This window comes from Triturus cristatus, chromosome 3_2 (assembly GCF_964204655.1).
Source record: "Triturus cristatus chromosome 3_2, aTriCri1.1, whole genome shotgun sequence".
Classification (NCBI taxonomy): domain Eukaryota; kingdom Metazoa; phylum Chordata; class Amphibia; order Caudata; family Salamandridae; genus Triturus; species Triturus cristatus.
In genome coordinates, this window is record NC_140584.1 from 824,697,191 (window position 1) to 824,720,646 (window position 23,456).

General features: G+C 43.7%; 1 protein-coding gene across 3 annotated transcripts in view; it reads right to left on the reverse strand.

The window, feature by feature from the left end:
* Positions 1-23,456, reverse strand: part of LOC146858231 (aldehyde oxidase-like) — a 623,555-nt gene that overhangs the window by 184,298 nt on the left and 415,801 nt on the right. For all 3 annotated transcript variants that reach the window (XM_085649038.1, XM_085649037.1, XM_085649036.1), the window contains exons 20-24: positions 22,767-22,863; positions 18,026-18,150; positions 10,771-10,904; positions 2,822-2,909; positions 2,150-2,236 (exon numbers count right to left, since the gene is read on the reverse strand). In XM_085649038.1, the coding sequence (XP_085505164.1) occupies positions 2,150-2,236; positions 2,822-2,909; positions 10,771-10,904; positions 18,026-18,150; positions 22,767-22,863 (531 nt within the window). The remainder of the gene's footprint in view (positions 1-2,149; positions 2,237-2,821; positions 2,910-10,770; positions 10,905-18,025; positions 18,151-22,766; positions 22,864-23,456) is intronic.

Genomic DNA, 23,456 nt, shown 5'->3' on the forward strand with positions numbered 1-23,456 from the left:
GTCATTTGGCTGATCACTTAGCAATCACCAGTATATGATCAAAAACACTAGAACAAAGTTCAGTGCTTCCAATAGAATGCCATGGCTCTTTCAAGAGCCACAATATATCTTACCATGTCTTAATTGGCAGCATGTGCAACATGGAGGCGAAAAAACCCTTGCAATTCTCATTTAATGGATATGAGAAATGTCAAGGCAAGGGCATCATTGATTGCACAGTGATATAAAAGTAATTTACATTCTGCTTCGACCATGTGATAATATACACCTGGGCTGCATGACACAAATAACCATGAGAATACAATGATGAAATGACACAACATTTGCATTACTCAATAAAGACAGAATCCATTATTAAGGAAATAAATATGTCAATTAAGGTCATGAAAGGACTAAGGGGTATGTTTAGAGATTTGAGGGACAGGAGGGATCTCCCGCCCCCCTAAACTTGTACCTCCTTCATCAACTACGAGGTGGAGGAGCCACTGATTGTCTGCCAGTCAAACCTCTGCTGACTTCACTGGTGGTGGCTTGTCCTCCAGAGGGCTGTTGCCTTAATGCACGGGTGACTAGATCTCCCAATGCAGATTTTTCCTGCTATTCTGGGGAGATCAAAACTGTCCTCCACATACCATGAGAAAACTCCCTGAGTGATAGTGTCATTGGGTTTTTTACATTTCAGAAACAAACTGTTTTGGGGAATGGTTTCTGAAAGAAAAAAATAAAATGCTTAGAAGGCCACAACAAAATGGCAGTATATATGGCATTCAGTTTTCACAAAAGTGCTTCTTTAGCACCGCGGTCCTTCAGTGGGAAGGTAGTAGCAATGGCTACCGCCGATCTGCAAGCATAGCAGGCTACCATCGTCTAGGGTCTTAATGACCCTCTACATTCTGCTCTAAAATGGCCATCTTCCTTTGCTTTAAGGGGCTGCCATCCCAAGGCTGAAAAAATAAGACTTATTTGTGTAGCCTCTGACTCACAGGTTGGTGTTACACAATGCCAGGCAACTTGTGGAAACAGGAATGTGTATTTAGCAAGATTATACTGATGAAGAACGAAAAGTATCATGTATATTGCTGTCCTCAATCTTGTGTACACTATTTTCTCTATTTTATATTATGGGATGTAACCTGTAACTCCCGCAATTTGCTCTATGGTTTAGGATTGCCAAGGTAAGGGATTTCCTGAGTAGTTGCGGTTGTACCCCCAAGTCTGTGACTGAACCCCTCCCTGGGATAACTCCTTAATTCCAAAAGTACATCCGTCCCTTCCTGCTGATGGAAGCAATGAAACCCCATCATCACACCGCAGAGACATTAGAGACTGAGGACAACAAAGTAGGTCAGTACTTTAGGCCCTATGTAGCAAAATATAGATCTACAGCCCTTCACATTGTCTAGGACCAGCCTTAGGGTCTCATTTAAGGCTTGGCGGATGCGATACTGGGTCCAATTATAAGGTATGTCCCATCCACTGTATTACTGTGACATAGCCTATAATGCACTAGTTTCTAAATGGTGGACGAGACATTGCCATGTTTGTGGCAGAGTGCACCATCTGCCAAACTCTAACTAAAGCCCTTACTGTGGCAAGTCAGAATCCGAAGATTCTGCCTCACCTGGATGTGTTCCAGAGATTACCGAATGGGGCCATACCCTACATATTGTCAGAAAAACACACACAAATCCTCCCACAGGCAGTTACACAAGAAATTAAGGAGCAGGGTGTGATGGTCTGGTTAGATCTAAAAGGATGAGGACAATGTGAAGCCATCCCATGTTTGTCCTATCAAGAAGAGGGAACGGGGATCCATTCCAGGGGCCTGGATCCCTTTCCCAGAGGTGTGAACAGATTGGATTGGTGCTGTGGAATTTCAGGATACCTCAGGTAAGGAGTTGAAGGATATTGTGGTACAAATAAGATTATTCCTCTCTTAAGTCTTAAGAGTTGGATTCCTTCAGAGAAAATCACTGATGCGGGCACATGTATTATGACCTTTTGTGTAGAGCGGCACAGTGGGTCCCAACTGCAAGAGAGATCACAAGCACCGGATAAAAACAAGGAAGGAATTAGAGTGAAACACACAAAACAACATGTGATCTCAGTTCTCTGGATCAGAAGCACCACGTGCTTCCACGACACTTACGATGATAGATTCCTCAGGCATGCAACCCGCATTAATGTAATAGGCGACATCCGCTGCTATAATCCTACCGTCATTCATGAATCCCACCTACAGTAGAACAAGAAGTTGGAAACAGTTTTACTATTTTCAGGAATCATCAACACATCCAAATGGCGAAAATGGACATACATCCTTGCATTTGTTCCATAGAAGAAGTTCGGAAAAAGCTGGGCCCCCATAAGAACACGAGAGGAACCACTCCAAGCAAGCATTTTGGTTATGCATCTGTCTCAATCAATATCTAATGTGCCTTGGTACAACCAAGAGGTCTGGCAGATCGTCACAAGGCACTAACTCTGCCACCTACACATCTTTATGATCCTATAGGCGCTTTCACTTTGCACAAGACCACCTTAAAATAATGGCTGCGTCATGCACCTGGTGGCAAATGCCTTCATTCTGTACATAAAGATAAAGGCTTGACAGATGAGCGATTTTTCTCAACCGATAGCAGATTATCAGAGTAAGGAGTGTGCACATGTCCGACAGGCCAGTCTACCTCTGATGTATGGTCGACGCCAAATAAATCCCCTCGGCCCCGATTTAAACAGGCTCTGTTCCCTCCTACAGCAAACGCTGCTTTCCTCCTATCGCATCCCTCTTTACAAACACAGATTCAGATTATGAACTCACCTTGTATTTGCCAAGGAATGGGTGTCGTCCACCTGTCATCAACATGTCGTCACCACGTTCCAGAACACAGCGAACTGCGCGGCCTGTCCTAAAAGAGGCCCACGAAAGTTATTTCAGAAGAAAATAATATTACAATGTCAAGCGGGAAGTAGTACTTATTGGCTTTGACACTAAGGTCTTCTAACAGGACAAAACTGAAGGTAAGAAAAATCTACCCTGTAACACCAATTCTCTATCATAGGCATCTTCATTACATTTATAATCAGTGAGTATCTATAACTAATCGAGAGCGCCTGGTACACTCTTTAAAAAGAAATAAGCAACTCTCTTAAATAAACGAACAATGGCTGCATAAAGGCAATAGTCTGGTTTTTTTTTTATTCCATTGTATTCCTTTGCAATTGTAACAGGACGTGTTACAATTTCAAAAGAGTACTTTGCACCTCTGAAGTTTTTGTTCAGAATAAATTTTCCATTGGAAGAGATTTTTTGTCTTGCTAATACGATTTGCACCATTTTAAGAATCTGCACTTTAAAAAAAGTAAAAAAATGTAATCCACCTATGTTCGATCCCTGAAAGGTTCCCATCTAATGGCGAAAGTGTGTTACCGTTTTAGAAGGTCGTACATAAAATCCCTATGAAAACCATCAGATTTGGGATGCAGACAGGGAACAGTGTGCCCTTTCTCTGCTCTTGCTTTCGTTTTACATTCTTCATCGCCCTCTGGGTCTTGTGGGCATGGCTCCTGTATGCTTGCAGTGCAGGGCATCTGAACTACCAGGAGGCCCTTTCTTTGGGTGTTTTAGGTGGAAGGCTACCAAATAGTACAGCTGGCTGGTTTGTAACGACTTCTTAGTGATATTCTGAAAGCTTCCATGGAAATGCATTCCACCCATTGCTTATTATTGGCTTTGTGTTTTGTCAACAATATAGGGGGACAAGGGGTGAATAAAGGGCCAGCATCCACGGCCCCACTCAGTCTATGTACAAAGAAAGATATACTGTTCGCAGCAGAGAGAAGAGAAGGAAAAGGTTGGGAGCTACCTGTTGAGGCAGATCAGGGGATCTGCTCCCTCAGGAGCAAGGGCCCTCACACCAGGCGTGCATCGCCCATTGAGCTCAAAGGGCTTCAGCCCCTCCCCGTCGTGTGTGGTAGCCCGGGCTGAGACAGATTCCCGGGCACACACACAGCCTCACCCGAGTAATTCACAGGTCTTTAAAAGACCATTTACTTGCTAACGAAGCTTTGTTGTTTTTCACCCCTTCTTAGAGCCCCTGCATCTCCACTCTGCCTATGGCTGGAAGAATTAGCCACCCCGAAGATTTTTCTTAGCCCCCACCCGAAATTGGGCTCTAGTTGCGCCTCTGCCTCACACACCCCAAGGGGTGTCACACTTCATCATCGGGCAGCTCCTCGTTGGGCTGGTGCTGCAGTGCCCTCTGTGCCCCGCAGGGGGCGGGGGGGCTCTTTGCTGGAGTTCTTTGTTTTTTTGCCGATGTTAAGCGAGGTGTGGTATAAGTGTGATAGTCCACTCTACGCCCCTCCAGTCTACGACACTCTACTCCACTCTATGCCACTCCACTGTACAACACTCTGCTCCACTACATACCACTCTAGTCCACATAACTTCCTCTACGACACTCTACTCCATTCCACTCTACTCTACTCTATGACACACTAATCCACTTCACTACTCTACTCCACTCCAAGGCACTCTATGTAACTCCACTCTATAACATTGTACTCCAATCCATGCCACTCCACTCCACTCTACAACACGCTACTCCACTCTATGCCACTCCATGACACTCCACTCCACTTTATGCCACTCCACTCTATGACAATATACTCCACTCTACACAACTCCCTCTCTACCACTCCAAGCCACTTTACTTCACTCTATGCCACTCTACTCTACTCCACTCTACCTCACTGTACGAGTCTGTATGGTACTCCACAACACTCTACTCCACTCTGCGCCCCCCCCACTCTATGCCATTACACTGTACTCCACTGTACGACACTCTTCTTCCTCAATGACACTCCATGACACTGTATTCCACTCCACTCTATGGCAATCTTCTCCACAACACTCTTCTACTGTACTTAACTCCCTCAACGCCACTCCACGCCACTTTACTCCACTCTACGCCACTCTGTACCCCTCCACTATACATCCTTCCACTCTACTCCACTTCCTCCACAGTCTATGCCGCTCTATGCCAATCCACACTACTCCACATCTCTCTACACCACTCTGCGACACTCTATGACACTCCACTCTACGACACTCCATACCACTCCATGATACTCTACACCACTCCATGACACTATGCTACTCTATTCTATGACACTCTACTCCACTCTATGCCACTCCAATCTACGACAATCTACTCCACTCTATGTCATGACACTACTCCATGCCACTTTAAACCACTCTTCAACACTCTATTCAACTTCACTTTACGACACTTTATGCCACTCCACTGTACGCCCTTGCATTCCACTCCACTCTACTCTACTCCATCCACGACACTCCACAACACTCTGTGCCACTCCACTCTATGCCACTCCACTCAATGTCATTCTCCTCTACGCCACTAACTTTTAGCCATGCTGACCATGAGCCATGCTGGTGTACACCATGGCTAAAACACATTGGCAAAGCTTGTTTCTCCTACTACTAGTGCAGTCCCGCCCCATCATGTGCCCTCTTCCTATTGTGTTTCCTGGCTGAATCTCGAGGCACATTGCCATTTTAGACTGTTGCTCTGGAGATCGAACCAGAGTTTCTAGATAATGGTGGTGATTGGGCTCTGTGTGTGTTGGTGATCATATTGTGGTCCTTCAACTTAGCATATAGAAATGCACACAGTGCTTAGATTTGCATGGACAATTTTATTGCATAGGTAGATGACTATATAATGCAATTATTGCCCTATCATTGCCCTTGTTTCTACCCCTTTCCATCGCTCCTTCTTTTGATTTGTATTCTTCTCCCCTTAATGTCTCGTACACAGAGGTCATCATTTCAAAGAAAACTAATAACATTTACCCCTCCAAAAGTAACCAGTCTACCAGTGGGGATGACAGACCTCTCTCTAAGAGGGAATGAAAAATTAAGTGTACAAGTCGTAACAAGCACCTGAAATCAAACCAATGGCCCAAGGGCTCCAAAGAGTTCCAATTGTTCCCAGTTTTTACTCCTAAAGTAAATCAACAAATTCACCAGTGGGTCAAGCTCCAAACAACCGCATCTGGAAACTCGGAGGCACCTGCAAAACACTAAAACCCCCTACAGGAACCCCCAGGGGCAGCGGGTCAAACAACGCTCGAAGCCCATGGGTGAATGTAAAAGCAATAAGACAGTCCCCAGCGCCCTGCAAAGAGCACAAGAGGTATCTGGAGAGGAGAAGCAGCTGAGCTCGCCTGTCCCATGACTCGCCGAGAGCCAAGAGGCAGGACAAATAGAGTCCTCAATACGGCCGACCTCCTTTCCCACTGCAGCTGGTGGAGGACAAGAGAAAAATCCAGCTCTGCAGTTTTGTCTGCCTGCAACCCAGCCCCTGTCAAGCCGTCCACTTATGCCGCCCAAAATCTGCAGGCCCAATGGGACAAATCCTGATGGTAAAGTTGAAGAAACAATTATACTCAACAACCCATCAGCCCTAAGGCCAAAGAGCTTAAGTACCCAACTGTTTTACCCAGAATATTAAACAAAAGGTCCCCAAGACACCCTAAATCCAGGCAACATGCTTACACTGCAGAAAAAACAAAATGCGGCTGACCAAGGTTCTGCACCTCAGCTTCTTAAGTAAATAATTAAGTATATTGTCTGTGCAATCTCATCCGGAGTATGCCGCACTTATACTTCACTGAAAACCAGACAAGAAGATTCAAGAATGGAAGGACGGTGCACCAGAATGAAGTCAAATAAATCCAGATGTATTCCAAAATATATATTCTTTATTTTTGACTTTTGAGTTTAAAATTTGGACCTCATTGGCTGATGTCCAAATTTTAAGCTCAAAAGTCAAAAATAAAGAATATATATTTTGGAATACATCTGAATTTATTTGACTTCATTCTGGTGCACCATCCTTCCATTCTTGAACATGCTTACACTGCTTCATTCCATCCTAGATCTAGAACATTTCAGATCCCAGGAACAGTGTCTGTACGATGTATACCAAGACCAGGCAAGAAGGGTAAAGAACAGACACTGATAACATGTGTTTCATCAACAATTACCCAGCTTGTGTTAGCCAGAAAGTGGTAGTTTAGAGATTAGGGAATTAAGGTAATGGAATACCGGAACAACGTCTACCCCGCCACCTTGTCTCGGAGCTCAGTTGCGAAACAAGGTCACGGACAACACTGCCCTGCCACAAGGCCTCAAGAAAAAATAAATCCCTATTCCATTTTGAAGGGCACAAGAGGTGTAAACCCTAAACTGGCCGCAAATACAACTCCACTCCCTCTGAAAATTACCATAACTAAAGAGGAGAACCTTACAAACATTCCGCTATTGGGGGTTAGAGCTGAGTTAGCAAATGAGAATAGGGTCCCCACACCAGAGGGAACAACGGTCAGTGACACCGGACTCAGACCAACTAAACTTTGATTCTGCGGCCCCCTCCTGGTTTTGATTGCCATAAATGTTGTCATCAGTCCGGGAAAACTGAAGCCCAAAGCGCGGGGAGGGTAGAGAGCTGACAGGCTGCTCTTAGAACTTCAGGGGCCTGAAACCAACATTAAACTATAGTGACATCCTTCATTACTTGCGAAAGTGCAGCATACTTACCCTTCAGGAAATGTGGGCACTTGAGCCAACACCATTATTTGGATTTATTGAGTTACTCAATCCAGCGAAAAAGAGCAAGCTCAAAGGCATACCAACGGGAAGAATCTCTACTAACGTCTCGTCTAAATTAGCCTTAAAAACCGCCAAATTAGAACCAGCAGAACTGTAGCTCATTCCTGCCCCGAAAGAAATACATCTGTAACAGGGCAGGAGCTCTCCAAAACACTTTTGGAAAACTGGCAAAGTGCATGCTGGCAGTGGCGGCTCGCACAGGTAACGCTGGGTGGGGGGGGGGGGGGGGGGTAGTGGAGTGTGACATACGACGGGAAAGTTGAGATTAAAGAAATAAATAAATAAAAGCACTTACTTTGCGCTCGCAGCATCGCCCTCAGCCCCGCCCCACCTCGCCACCTGAGCGAGCCTCCTCTGCATGCTGGGCCCTTATCGAGGACACTTATAGAAGTAAGTAGGGAAAAACTGATCCCAGCCATTTCACATGGGTGTGAAGCTCTACGTGGCAGGGATGCACAGCTACTTGATAGCCTAGTTTCAAGCACATATTGGAAGGCCTTTAGATTATCACAAAGCGCATCTCTGTCCCAAATACGGTTGAAGTTCGGGCTCACTAGTCAAAATGTAATGCGACAGGGTCATTTGTTAAACTCTGCCACAACCTCTGCAGCTCAAAGCCTGGCACTCTAAACCAGCTCTTCTGGTCAGAAATCCAGAATCAAGGGTGATCATCCCCTGACAGTGCTTATCTCGATCCGTCAATTAGAAGGTTACAACTAGAGACCTCTAACACTCATCAGCTTTCTTTTCAGCCTTCATCATTGTAACAAGCAAAGCCATGCGGCGGCTCTCCTCCACCATGGACAGGAACATCTTAGCAAGGCGATCTCATGCCCGCCTCGTTATTAACAGCTATGAACCCTGCACCCGCAAATCTATTTGGGAGCTGGCCTGCCTACAGTCAAACAGCAGCTCACCATGTATGTATCGACTTGGCGAGCAACCAATTTTAGACCTGGTGTAACCCGAACAGCAGAAAGCAATGCAGGATCTATAATCTTGGACAGGAAACAATCGAATACAACCCCTGTCCAGCCCTGCAAACGGAACGTAGATATTGGCTAAAAAAAACCTTCTTTCTAACAAGAGGGATCCAGATGTGCAGAAGAGCTCTGATTGAGTCCCTGCAAGTCACCGACTATGTATTAACCGCCTGCTTTGTCATATTTTCGACTTGTGCGGTAAAGAAACTGAATTCTCCTCTAGCTGAGCTTCCTCAGTGTGCCTCATGTAAAGATGATAGCCAAGCAAGCCTGTTATTGTACAACCTCTCTGCCACTTTTATATGGTACATAGCATGGATTTTTTGTTATACCCGTTTTTTTAATGTAAACATTTATAATCTAATGACTTGACCTCATAAAATATTGCTAAAACTCGAAGTTGTTTCAAATTAGTATTTTATGAAAATGAATTATTTGTATGATATTGGACGCAATGGTTTTTGTTAATTGAACATTTTCAAATAAAAAATGTAAGCACATTATATAATGTGCATGATGGTTATATTTAAGTCTGGGCGGAGTACCGGGGAGTTCCGCGAGTGACGGAGTTGGTTACCTCACGCCGTTCGCACTGATTTTTAGTTCCGGGAGTTTGTCCAGCGCTGTAAAATCAGCGCGAATGGCATCTCGTACATTGCAAGAGGGTACTGCTTCTTTCTGTCGCCCGAGTAGAAGTTCTACTTGAGCTGCAGGTTCCTCAATGCGAACGGAAGGTTTCTCAACGTGAGCGGTCGCGACCATCCGCGACGAGAAATCTCGCAGGGAAGTGATCTAGCGTTGGATTTTCCTAGCTTGCCAACTTACTGAAAACTGAGTGTGAAAACTCCACGAACGGAGTGGAGTTCACCACCCAGGCTCAGTTACATTTTGACAGTGATGTTAGTATAAGGAAGTTATGCCAAGCTGCTCAAGATATTAACACTTGCATTGCTGCCATGATGCCTGCAGTAGGTCTTATCACTTGTATGTAGTCCTAATGTCAATCGTGCTATTCTTCAAATGTCAAAGTGTGTACCCTAGGTATTGTGAGCAGGGGAAAGTTGTCAGTTGTTGCACCTGATACTTTATATGCTTAATGTTAATGTAATAGGATAGGCTTTGGCCGTTTAATACCAAGCAGTGGTCCTGTCTCCTTACGTGTGCATACTATATACATGGTTCAGGGAGAGTGATGGGTAGGGGCCCCAGGAACAAGGGAGAGCACCCTAATCTGGATCTGCGCCAGTTTCACCATCGCGTGAGAAACATCAGCCTTTACCTGCTGTTTCTGGACACCTTCCGTTCTCTGGTAGAAAAGAGGAACGAAAATGATCTTACAGATGTGGATCTGACGTCTTGTTCTGCTGGCCATGCATGTGCACATCTGCTTTACTGGAGGTCCCGAGGCACTATTTCTAAAGTTTCGATTTCCTCTCTGGTGATGCAGAACCTACAAGAAAATATCTACTTGTAAAACTAGAAATATTGATGAGCTTGTTGTTTATTCCTGTGTTTTCTGAGGACGCATTAGAAGCAAAGCACATGCTCCCATCTTAGGGCATCATTCCACCTTTTGCGTTACTCCTGATTGGGCTGGTAACTGCTGTTTGCTGACATTCTGAGTTGTCACACTTTGCAATAGGGAAACACGTGCTGCTAGTGCACTATGTCATTTCGAGATCCAAAACTCAGGATGGTGCAGTAATTGTGCGTCCGGCAGATGCTGCGTGTCGCGGGGTCAGTAGTTACTCCGTACGCACCTACCAAAGGATTGTAATCGTCCGAGAATTAGTCTCTAAGTCTAAGTGCATGTAGGGTGTTGCTTCCTTAATTAAATTGGCTATTAATCAATTTCTAACTTTTAAAACGTAAAATCCTGTGGAACTGGATCTCAACCCTGGCTTCAACTCACCCTTGAAAATAAACAGCAGGCACCCGTTTTTTGGGGTGCAAACCTTCGTACACCAGTGCACCCAGTCAGGTTGCACTGTTTCTCCTACTTGATGGAACCTTTATTTACTTTTTTTTCGCATTTCATTTTTTGAAAACCATAAAATGCCAGAAAAAAACTTTAAATAATGTGCTTACTTCTTGGCTGCTACGGCAGCGATACAGGATAAGGTGACAGTTCTAGAAACCTTTCCTCCAAAGGCTCCACCGACTCTCTTCACGTGGCATTTGATCCTGCTGGACGGGACATTCAGGACTGCAGACACCATCGCCTGCAAAAAACAGGCACGTGAGAGCAGCGCCGGCTTTAGCACTGGTGGCGCCCAGTGCGACAATGTTTTTTGGCGCCCCCAACGACCACCTCAGTCACGGATGCCCTCACTACCACCCTTTAAGAGTCTCCATAACCTCTCTCTCAGATGCATTTAATTAATTTTATAGCGTCACTCATAAAAGTGAAAGGTGTCAAAGCATTTCAGAGAACACACGCATTACACCGAGACAATCAATCGTAGTGTAAATCAATGTATAGTAAATGTTGCAGAGTACTTGGTCTGGAGAGCACAAATTCTGAATTTAAAATGTAACACAATGAAATGGGGATCTCTTTAATAGCAAGAAAGGTTTGTGCCCCAAATGAACCCTTTTTGCAACATTACAATAATGAAAGTCTGGGGAAAAAATCCATAGCTCTAATTTATACCTTGAAGTCTGCACGCAGTTCTTTGATGACAGTTAATAGCTAACTGTAAACTGAAACGAACAAAAGGAAGACTCTGACAAAAGCAGTAACCCACTGAACTGTTTACATTATATTCACTTTGTAATCTGCATGGTACATATTATGTGCAACAGGCATATTAACCCTCTGAGCTACCTTCACAACTTCTACGAGTCAAAACTTCTAAGACAAAAAACTCCGATCTTGCCTGGAAGAACATTAATCACTGGAGCTTTCTTGACATTTTAATTGTTGACTGAAAATTGCGTGAGGCCAGGAACGTAGCAGCAGGTGCCTTTAAGCAAACAGGCGCCCCCATGTGAAGTCAGCACCCGGTGCGGTGGAACCGGTCGCACCGCCCTAAAGCCGGCCATGCGTGAGAGGATTGCGGTTCCCTCCAATTCTGAGCAGACGGCCCAATGCTTGCCCAACAAGCAGGAGCAGGGAAGATGGGCGAACGTTTTGAAAGGGTTACAAAGTCACGATATTTGCTACATCTTTGCCTGATTTACACAAGCTGTAAATGGCACCAAAGGGCTGATTTAGAGGTAAGCTCTTATCTGCAGCACGTACCTGTGTAATACAAGTACTATTACAGAACTTTACAAAAACATTCAACTTAAATAAAAAAACAATGCAATCAGTTAAAAAGTTACTGTAACAAAAACAGTACAGTAGACGCAAATAACTCATACTCGGGATGTCACTCCTTTGTGAAAGCACTAAGGATTAATGAATCCTTCTGAAATCAAAAGAGTAACGTCACTAGTTTTGATTTCACTGAGAATTAGTGAAATCAAAACTCATGTCAATAGAAGAATGACGGAAGGCATCATCAGGGATGTCATAGGCAGTGGAGGACCGAGGTGCAAGCTATGCACATTCCAGAGGTTTTGTGATATTGTTAAGTAAACATAACGCCAATTTAACTGTGTTTCTTAGTGAATTTATGATGTTTGTTTTAAAGGTAAGTCATAATATTTCATATGTGTTCTACCCACAGCTTCACTTTAACTGCGTTTCTAAAGTACATTTTACACTGAAAATGCATTTCTGCAATGTAAATAACTCTGGCACTGCTTGACGAATCTGCACGAAATTGTGCAAACCCCAAGTGAAATTGCATAAGGGTCGACATGCCAAATTTCATGCAAATCTGTGGAAGGAAAAAAGTTGCATCTCTCATTTTAGCTTCTATGGGAAATGTTCCTCTGAGCACAGCACATACCGGTGAATGGAATTACCCCGAATTCGGCATGAAAGCAGAGCTTTATACCCCAAGAAGGGCCTTTCCTTTGTTTGATTTGATATCCATCCATTCAGTATTTTCTGAGATATTAGCGTTTCAAAAATGTGTCTGGAGGGCACGGAAGAGTTCAAATTGAGAGACTTCTTGACCATCGAAACGGTGTTTTTGACTTGCTCATAACTTTTAGCATCTTTTGATAAATTTGCACAAAATTTGGCAAACACGCACTCTTGTTTTACATTTGTGCAGATCTGCCAAGCAAGGGGCACAGTTAAGGGGGGGGGGGGGGAGTTCAAAGAGTGTTCATTTGTTGATAACGGTGGCATGCTTAGACAAATCCACTGGAAGGTTTGCAGTGATTCAGCATGTTTAGCTTCCTGTTGGTATGTCAAGGTTCGTGCAGGTCCATAGAGGGGGGATAAGGTAAAAAGGCGGTGTAAATCTCATGTTTCATGTAGATCTGAAAACTGGGAGGAGGAGGAGAGAGGGTGGACTAAATGTAGGGATACAAGAATTGTTAATAACGTGGCACAGATTTATCAACCTTTACGACATGTGGCAAGTTTAGTTTACTCTTGATATTATGAGTTTCAAGCAGATCTGTGAAGGGGGATTCATTCAAAGGGGAGGTCCTAAAAGTATTAATCTGTTACTAGATGTTCCACTATGTAATGTATAAACTAGGCCTCCTGTGTCCCCCGCTAGGTTTGCAAACCTAATCCCAGTTCTGTGAACCAGAGAGAGGAGCCAACAAGGGTGCAAGAGCCCTCACAGGGTGTCCATCGGCCCATGAGATGGGGTTGCAAACCTCAGACTCTTGCTATGGGGTGTTTGAACCCTGGTCCAGGATCTTCAAGCCCCACAGAAAAAAAAAATGTTTTAAACAAATGGGGTCCAGTGGTTCAGCGGAGTAACCTCAGTCCACTTTTGGTGCTTCTCAATTTTTTTTACAGGACGAAGAGACAAAGCCATGCATCCTGTAATTTTGTTTGCAATGGAAAATGTATTCCTGTGACAGCCCAACAGAGCTTTCAAGTCCGCGGATCCAACTTTGATACCACAAATCTGAAACAGACGATGAGCGCAAAAAGCTTCCATATCAAATACTGGCTCTAATGTTTTTCAATGTAAGTGAGTAGACATTTAGGGAACCCTGCTTTTTGACATCCTACTTTTTTGACACCCTGCCTTCAAGTGTTCCCTCCCTTGACAGATTTGCATGAAACTCAAAATCTTAGGAGTAAGCTAAACATAGTTAGGTGTCTGCCAAATGTTGTACATGTCCGTGAAACTGCACCAAAGATATAAGCAAAGCAAAGAATATTTGACTCCTACCCACTCTTCAACTTAGTCCCCATATCAGATCTCTTGAAAACTGGGATTCCTGTACTGGGCTTCAGCCTGATTAATTTTGGGCAGATTCATTAAACAGCACCAAAGTTATTCTACATGAAAACATTCTTTGCCCCCCTTTTTTTTTATTTTGCCCCTCCGTGTAGGCTCTGCATAGGACGTGCCTCACTCACAGAAGACTGACATGCTTTATGTCTTGTGACTTTCATATGGATTCATCAAATAATGCTGCAGCGATTAGCAAATAAACTCTCCCCCCCCCCTTTTTACCGAATTAAAAAAAATACCAAGACTCAGCTAAACATGCAAAACGATTCCAGATTTTGTGGTTATTTGTCAAACGGCACTACGGTAAAGGCAAATCAAACAAACTTGAACTATCAAGTTTTTAACCCTTTCAAGCCCGCCCAACACATTTTACAACGCAAATTCCACAAAGGGGGAAAGCATAAGATACACAGAGAGGTTACAGTGACAGAGGGGACCGAAAGGGGCTATGGGAACAGGACAAGGTGGCATACATGGGCTACAAGGTGAATGGGGTCGGCAGTAAGGCGCCAGGACATATGCAGGGAAGTGGCAATACAGAGGGGCTGCACTGGTGGGCGGGGACATAAAAGGGATGCACAGGTGGCTCGGGCATGCACAAGGCCAGCAGGGATGGGGAATTATGGCAAACAGAGGCTTGCAGGGATGAATGGAGATCTACAGAGGCTAAAGTGGAAACAGAGGTCTGCTGTGAATGTGAGGCATTCTGTGCAACCAGGGGGTTGGGCAGTGTAGAACGGTGGGGAAGGGCCACACAGAGGGACTGCAGGGCAGTGAGGGCACAGAGAAGGAATGCAGGAGAGGCTAAGGGTACACATGGAGACCGGAGGGGCGTGGCAGAATGGTACACAGAGGGGCTGACAAACGGCACACATAGGGGTTGCATGGATGTGGAAGGGCACAAAGAGGGCTGCCGGGTGCACAAGGTGAGAAACAGGGGCTGAGGTGGGTCAAGGGTACATGCAGTGGAAGGGGCAAACTGAAGGTGTTGTAGGGAGGCGAGGGGCACACAGCAGACAATGGAGAAGCGGGGCACATTATCATCGGCTCACTCAACCAACATTATATACCAACACGCCTACCATCTTAAGTCTACACAACTAATATTATACACCAACACAACGACCATTGTACGTCCACACAACTCACATCCTATAGTAAACACACACATCATAATTCTCAAACACATCCACCATCATACGTGCATGCAACCAACATCATCTCCACCAAATCCATCATCAAATGTCAATAGAAGCAAAAATATAGGTACACAGCATAACAAAGTGGGAGTTAAAGAACCCTGAATTTGTGAAAAAAGCAACAAAAACTGCCAAAGTCATTATCCTAAAATCCACAAAAATGAATCCGAATGGTGACTGTGAATCTGGAATAGCTCAGAATTTTAACTGCACTACAAACTTGTGTCTGCATGTTTCATTGCTGCCTCGTTGCCTTTTTCTTTTTAAATGGCAGTGTGTGGAGTACAAAAAGTTAAAATGCCAACAAAAAGATTGGCCTTGGACCTCTATAATAAGGGTGTTGGAACCCAAAAGTCCCTCGCATGGTGATGGATGTGCTAACCTGTCCTGAGTGCTCCAACTGCAATGAGGCCTATTGCTGATTGCTGTTGTCATGGGCGAACACGCATAATGCATGTGCGCCATGATATAGGCCTGCTTCATGGATTGCAATCTTTTTAGACCGGGTGGGCATCAAAAGCACTACCCTCATAGTGATAAAAGAGTACTGCCTTTACCAGGAGTTAAATGGCACAAGCGTGACAGCATACTGTGCAGTAATCAGTAGGCATCAACATGTCCTTTTTACCTGTGTCACTGGGCTCACTCATGTAAAGTTTAACTGCTGCATGCTTAACTCACCTTTGGCCTACATCAAGTTTGATGTGAAGTGTTGCGCAGTGCTTATGTGGTATACATGTGCTGAGTATATGTGTGCCTGTGAATGGTACAATATTGGGGTAATGCAGTGCTGTGCAATGCGCGTATATTATATGCATGTGATGACTGTATGTGTGCCTGTGTATGGCACAAAATATGAAGGATGTAGTGCTGTTCAGTGCGTCCCTGGGAAGGGGCCTGAGCACATCTCAGGAAGGAGGTGGCTGATTAGAGAATCATAAAGATTAGGGCTAAGGTCCTTGGGTAACCTTTTTGTACACATATCGCTGTGGCTGACATCCAGGTGTGAACCGTTAGTCACTCCCATGGCCTGTGTTGTGTGTGTGGAGTCGGTTCTGCTGTGATAGACGATCTTCTGGAGGAAGGACAGGGCAGAGGAGAGGGCACTTCAAAGGAAGCATACCCCCAACATAAACTACAAAGACTCAGACTCTAAATACCATTTGGAATTGAGTATAAGAAGGAGAGCTCAAGCCCCCAAAACTGTCAACTGTCAAACAGCCATTAAGGCTGTGTGAGGAAAAGCTTCCCCTGTGATCAGGACTGGGGGCCAAAGACTGCTAGTCTCCCAACAGGGAACATCACCCAGAGAATCTAAGTCCAGCTGCTTGCCAAGACCAGGGAGAGGGAGATGAGAGAGATTGGAGTGAGCGTGGGCCAGTGGGGAATCCTGGCAACTGGATTCCCTTAGCAAGGTGTGAGGAGATGGCTGCTGCACTAATCAGATTGTTGCACTGTGCAGCAAAAGTCGGCAACCCCCGTATGCCAGAGGATGCTGCCATGAAGTGATCTGTGACTGTTGCTGCACTGATTGGGTCATTGCCTGCATGCAGTTGGGCTGTATGCTAGTGTGGACCCACCAAGGCCAGGCAAAAAGCATGATGTGGTCAAGACCATCATCAGAGAAAGGAGGCCACTCTGGTGACCTGAGCGGCCCAAGCCATGACTGAGGAGTAGCACCAAAAACATCTGACCCCTTCCCCCCACCAATGGGGAGGAACTCAAGAATATTACCAGCATCAGAGGAGCATCAAGAACTCCCCAGCAACTGCAGGGCCACCTGTGAGGAACTTTAGGACACCCTCCTGGGCCACGTGTGTGAAAGGCTTACCGGAGACAGCCACTGCAGGTTCGGGCACACTCAAAGACACCAGTCGCTCGGATCCTGCTGGTCCGGGTAAGATTAATTGTCGGGTCAGGCGGCCCCAGGGGAACTTGCCTATCAGACAGCACTTTGGCACTGCAACTCTTTTGACTTTAACAATGAGTGGTACTCCAGAGACTCTGAATGGGGCTTTACCTGAATGCTGACTATAGTAAAAGGGGAATAACCACTACTGCTAGCGAGAGGGGAGTGGAACTCAGGGACCCTCCTATGAAACAACAGAACTTCTTGACTTTAAGAGACTGTGTGTATTGTTTTTGAATGTCGTATTTTACTTTGTGTTTGTATATAAATACTCCAATTTTCATAAAATAAGTATTTTGCTGGACAATCGTTTAATGCGGTTTCCCAGCGTATTTTGAGTTGTAAGCCTGTGTTCACCCACGCTATGATCACCCGAGAAGCCTTGGATTGCTCGACCCATGCTGCCAATGAGGGTCAAGTGCTGACGGGGTACTTTCTCAGGTGCTCAGGATCCATAGTAGACTGGGCCCTCGGGACATAAGGAATAAAAGGCCTCAACCTCCACGGGTTGACCCAGTAGCTCCTGCTTGCCCTGTGACCCTCTGAACGGGTTTCAGCTGGAGAAGATATTTTTAAGGTTATCAATATAAGTAGCATTAATACTGGAAAATTTACTGTTAAGGCAATTGAATAATTATTAGCCTCCCTTAATAGGTTTTAATATTATATTGTAAGTAATGAGTAGGATTGGACGGAGTCACTTTGATATGGCTGTAAAAATGTGTCCTTTGAGCACCTTATTGTAGGATGTACCATGAAAACAAGAACTCCTTCATCTCAGATAGTATGGGATCCAGCTCCAAAACTGTCTCCTTCCAGCTGTTCCTAGACAAGAAGTGCAACCTGCAATTGTAGTATCAGGAATGAATTGAAGCGCAAGTTTAAAACGACCCCTGTAAATTCTATAAATTTACCTGTATGTATGCTGGATGTTGTGTTGAAACATATATATCCATTTCCTGATCCTCCCCTGTTGGAACAACACGTACACTCTGTGTTTCCATGTAGAAATGCTCCTGCCCGCCAATGCGGATCTCACCTGTTCCAAAGTGAAACATAAAGAATTCAGAAATAACATTCAGCTGGATATAAGGCAGGAGCAAGAAATAGGTCATTTAAAAATAACCTGCACTGTATTACCCACTGCTTTTCAAGGAAGACTCTGAGATCAATGCATCATTTTGTTGGAGATCTCACATCCCACATAACATGTGGAATGTTTCTGCTGTGCTACGGGAAAACTGTATTCCTGGGTTCTGCTTAAGAAGACTTATAAACTAAGACTTGTTTACAAGCAAACAAACATGAGTGGGTTTAACTTCTAATTCCAGTTATAGCACTTTTTTGAAAGCATCTCTTAGGCCTTTATTAAAAGAGGCAGTATTGCCCCGGGACATTAATACCACAGGGGATACTGCCACAGGATATTCCAAGTAGCCCTGTGTCTTTGAACCTGATAATTATGGGTCCACTTCGTGACACTGTGAAAGAAGAGACAGAGGCTTTGGGCCGGAGCTGAGCATGGCCTCTGTGGCTGACACCTGCAGCAGCTCCTGGCTTGACCCTACCCTACCCTGAACCCCCACAACCCTGTACCTACTGGTCCATCAGCTGACATTTTCTCCCTAGTAGGAGGAGGCAGAACATGTCAGTGGATTTGTCCCTGAAATATAAGGAAATCACCCGAAAAGCACCCAGTATTCCCAGGTTGGCAAACTCAATGTTAGCAACTAATCTCACAATTGCTGGATTTTGGAGTGGGGAGAACAACCGGAATTAGAGATTCGGGCCCCTTGGAATCTCAGCATCAGTATCCGGCAAACGTACAATGGGGGGCTCATTGGGGAAGATTCTATAGGGGTATTTTTGGTGGTGCCTGTTCATGTGATAGAAGAGAGAGAAGTTCAGAAAATTCTCAAATATAACTGTAATCTCCATTTTTGTCGATGAAAAATAATTGTATTTTTAGAAATAATAAAAACGGAAACAGTCGTACTAAAATTTGTAAGGGAGCAGCTGCAATATTGTTACAGATGGTACAAAATAAAATGCGGGAAGGAGAATGGAATAGCACACTCAGAGCAAGGGGAAAGGCAAGGGGGGGCTAAAATCATAATGTAAGGTTAGAGTGGAGAGAAGTATTCAAAAAAGGAAGCAAAACATCACTATGGCTTAAACATTTATGGTTTATATTAGAAGTATCTAACCTAAGTCTGGGAGAGCAGATTCATGCTGATTTCAGCATAAACACTGTGGGCATGATGCTCAAACTGAATGTTTTGGTATGTACATAGTACTACTGCAGAACTACTTACATACTACAAAATACAATTCACAAACCTACAAGTGCAAATCTCCACCTCTCCTGTATTTTCTATGCGGTGATCCTCACACATGTATGTACTAGTAAATGTGAGAGGGACTGAAGGAGTGACGTGAAAATGAGATTATTTACTATTGATTAGGAATAGTTTAGAGAGGAATACGAAGTGGTTTAGGGAGTGAAAGACACCCATCTACAAGAGTAAGCCCATTGCTATTTACAAACGGAACTTCTAGAGTTACTACAGCTAAAGTGGATACAAAATAGTAGTAATGTCCAGCACCACGCATGACCAGATTCTGGTACTACAACCCCCTACTATAGAAAATAATGGTGGGAGGGACTTAAAATAGAATCCTATAGGAAATAATGTTAAAATTAAATAATTTTATTTCGACTTTTCAAAAATATATACAAATGTAATTTAATGTTAAACACATATTCATGTATATATATATATATATATATATATATATACATATATATATATATTACCTACTGGCGGTCGCCAGTAGGTAGTTATAGTTAGGACCCTGTTTCCATAGGAAAACCGAAACATTCTATTTGGAATAACTTTGGCGCCGGTCGACGAATCCTCGCGAAATTTTCAAAACTAATGGGGCGCTATGCTCCGCTCCTACCCTGAAAGTCTCGGGGGGATTCGTCTAGCGGGGGCTGAGAAAAAAGGGGGGTCCCAAAACGCGTTTTTCCCATGCATTTTTCCATAGGACCTTTAGACACAGCTACAGCCCGAACGGCTAAACAGAGTTACTTGAAATTTGGCAGAGAGGTAGTCTACAGGTCAAGGAAGTGCCTTTTGTAGGTCTGGTGTAAATCTGTTCAGTAGTTCCTGAGAAAATAGCATTTAAATCAATATATATATCTGTGGCAGCTTACGGTGCGCTTACCGTGAGCTTACGGTAAGCTTACCGTACGCGTACGGTGCCGTGCGCGAGCGCGATTCTGATTGGCTGTTAGATCTTAGTAAACATTCGAATCGGTCGAAACCAGGAAGCGGCGGCCGCCATTTTCTCTCTCGCACTCTGAGGGGGGGGAGGAAAAACAAAGGTTGAAAACAAGTAAAGGGGCAGGTTAGACAGCTCCTAACCACCTAGCCTTGATTAAGGTGTCCCAAAAGAACCCCCAAGGCAAAAAATTCAATTTTATATTTTTTCGAAAAAACGGCGATTACGCTTACCGTACGGTAAAAACTAATTATAAAAAAAAAATTATGCAAATTTCCCACCCCCCCGTGTGCATAAGGTGCCCGCAGGGCACCTTTTGTTCATGGCACGTACATTGCAGGAACATTTAATAGTTTACCTTTCACAACGAAGCGCATAATATGTCCTCCGTGTGCGGACGGTGCGCGAAGCGCAGCGTGCGTACATGGCCAATCCAGCGTAACGTGGGCACGCGGTGCGCATAGCGCACCGTGTGCCCACCGTGCGTGCAATCCTCTGCTGATGACATATGTGTCTTTATGAAAAAAAAATATTTGTAATATATGTATAGCTAAAATTTAATGGAAGAAGACATGGGCAAATAAGTGTCTAAATACAGTATTAGCATCAGCAGAGGATTGCGGTCGCGTGAGTTATAGTTGCCTGCACTAACTATAACGGGGGAATTTCATTGGTTTTTTATGAGTAAAATGTCCAGCTAACTATAACATGTGTGAAACCTATGGTTTTTTCAGTGAATTTGCAAGGTTTTTTAAATGCTAATTCCTAACTATAACGTGTGTGAAACCTATGGTTTTTTCAGTGAATATATATATGTATATATGTATATATATATATATATATATATATATAATATTATTTTAGGTTAAGCATTTTTAATAACTTTTTCCAATAAAAAACATTTGCAATAAATAATGTAAATAGATAGTCTGTCCTCAGTAGTAAATTTTACACGCGGAAATGGTGAATAGTCATCAATAGTAAATGTATTACAAAGTGTAAGAGTACATTGTATAGGTGTAGATATACTCAAATGTAAATGTAACTTTGTGAATAGGTCCCTGTGAAAATGTGTCCCATCTGGAATCATTTAATGTAAATTTATCTTATGTCGATATCCTCGAAATGTGGCATAGAGCTAGCACTCCTGGACCTACACTGTACACAACTAAGTTAGATGCTATAATAATGCTCACTTAAGAAGAAATACATGCCATGATGAATTACCATACCACCAAGATTACAGCCAATGGTACAGAATTATCATTAGTGGTACAGATGTACCCTGGCAATTGCTGCTGGGGGTACAAATATCACCTCATGTACTGGACAGCAGTATCTACAGTATTTTCACCACTAGTGGTAATAAGATGGTGTTGTTTGTCATGGCGGGTGGAATTTTCCACTTCTAGATTCGGGACTGCCTTAGTGCTAGCAGAATTTCTCTTTTTCCTAGCAGTGGCAAAAATGCCCTCTCCAGAATGCGGTGTTCTATTTCAGATTGAAAGACAGAGCCGTTTCACAGGTTATGGCTGAACGAAGTGCAACCACACTTCTACTTCTCCATCACTGGAGTTTCTACCAACCTATTTGCCCTCCTAATCAGCCAAATGCCTCCAAAGTGTCCAATTAGAGGAGGATTTTGGGACCCAGCATCCTTTACCCAACTAAATTAAAGTAATAGAGCACTTTAAACACTTCTGTCTTCAGTATCTTAGGGGAGTTTGTTGGTAGATGTTACATGCATGCAGTACACATACACAATATAAAAGGTCTGTCTGTTACGGAAAGACAGTCAGCCTTCACGGCATGGATGTTGCAAGAAAATGAAGGGGGTTGAAGGTTGGTCCAATGTTTTCTTTTACATATTCTTTCTTATAGTCAAGCACGCCTCATGTGCCCAACATGCTCACTTCTTCCAGAAATCTTCGAAAAAAGCCAAATGATCTCTAGCCTGTGGGCCAAATCATGCGATATCGCAAGAGAAAAAAGACTGGTTTGGCTGAGGGAGTCAGACATTTAAAGGATGCCTGACATGTGACACACTCTTGCAAAGCTAGACCAGTCTCTCAGCAGGAGAGGTCTATCATAAAATCCACTATTTCCCCTACAAACCACTCTGCGAATTCATGCATGTCTTTGCCTTTTAAGGGTATAAATGCTAAAGAAAAACTCTTGAGAAATAGGACTCATATTGTACTAGCAAAAATATCTGGATTGCAACTTTATGAACGCATTGTCAATAAGGAAATCCCTCTCTTATTTAGTACCTAGGTTTTCGATTGTAAACAGTAGCATTTGACAAAAATCATTCCAGGTCTCATGAACCTCACTGAGTTCTCTCTAGCAATTGTGCCAAACTCTTACCCTCAAGTATCTGATCAGCTTTGCCAAATGCTTCCTCCACGTTACCCTCTTCCAGCTGTCTGTCTGGCTTGTAGAAGGATTTGTGCTGAATAGCCTCCTGCGGTAGAGGGATAAGAAAACATTATTTTAGTATGCTGCAATGACAGAAGTTATTGTTGCAGAATTTGCAGAATAAGATGGAGGCTGCATGTCCTCTGTATGGAAGCAAGGCTAGCAAGAGTAGCCCACAGGGGCTTTATATAAAGATGATGATGGAAAGATCCATAATGTGCATACACTGTTCAACACAAGGAGTACACAAACTGCTCAATTAGTCTAAAATGGGACTTGGGTAAATTTTCATAAATGCTGTTCAAGTGTTCCAAACATTAGCAAATCTAATCACACCTTCCCTACTACTACCAGAACAAGTGGGGAACAAACTTTGTGCAGACAGCTTTCTGACAAATACAAATTTACACAGCTGTATACAATTCTGTATGAAATCAACAACTGTTCAAATTAACTTCCGATTAGTCTCTGTGAAGCTAGAGGATAGTCTTAGTGGGATAGGAATCAATTTCCAGCAATACATATTTTCTGGATAAGTACTCCACTGTATTTCGTTTTAGAGCTCCCTGTGATGTAAAAATTGTCACATTACCCAAGCAGTTCACCAACATCTCTGAAAGTAGGCAGGTGAGGGTACTT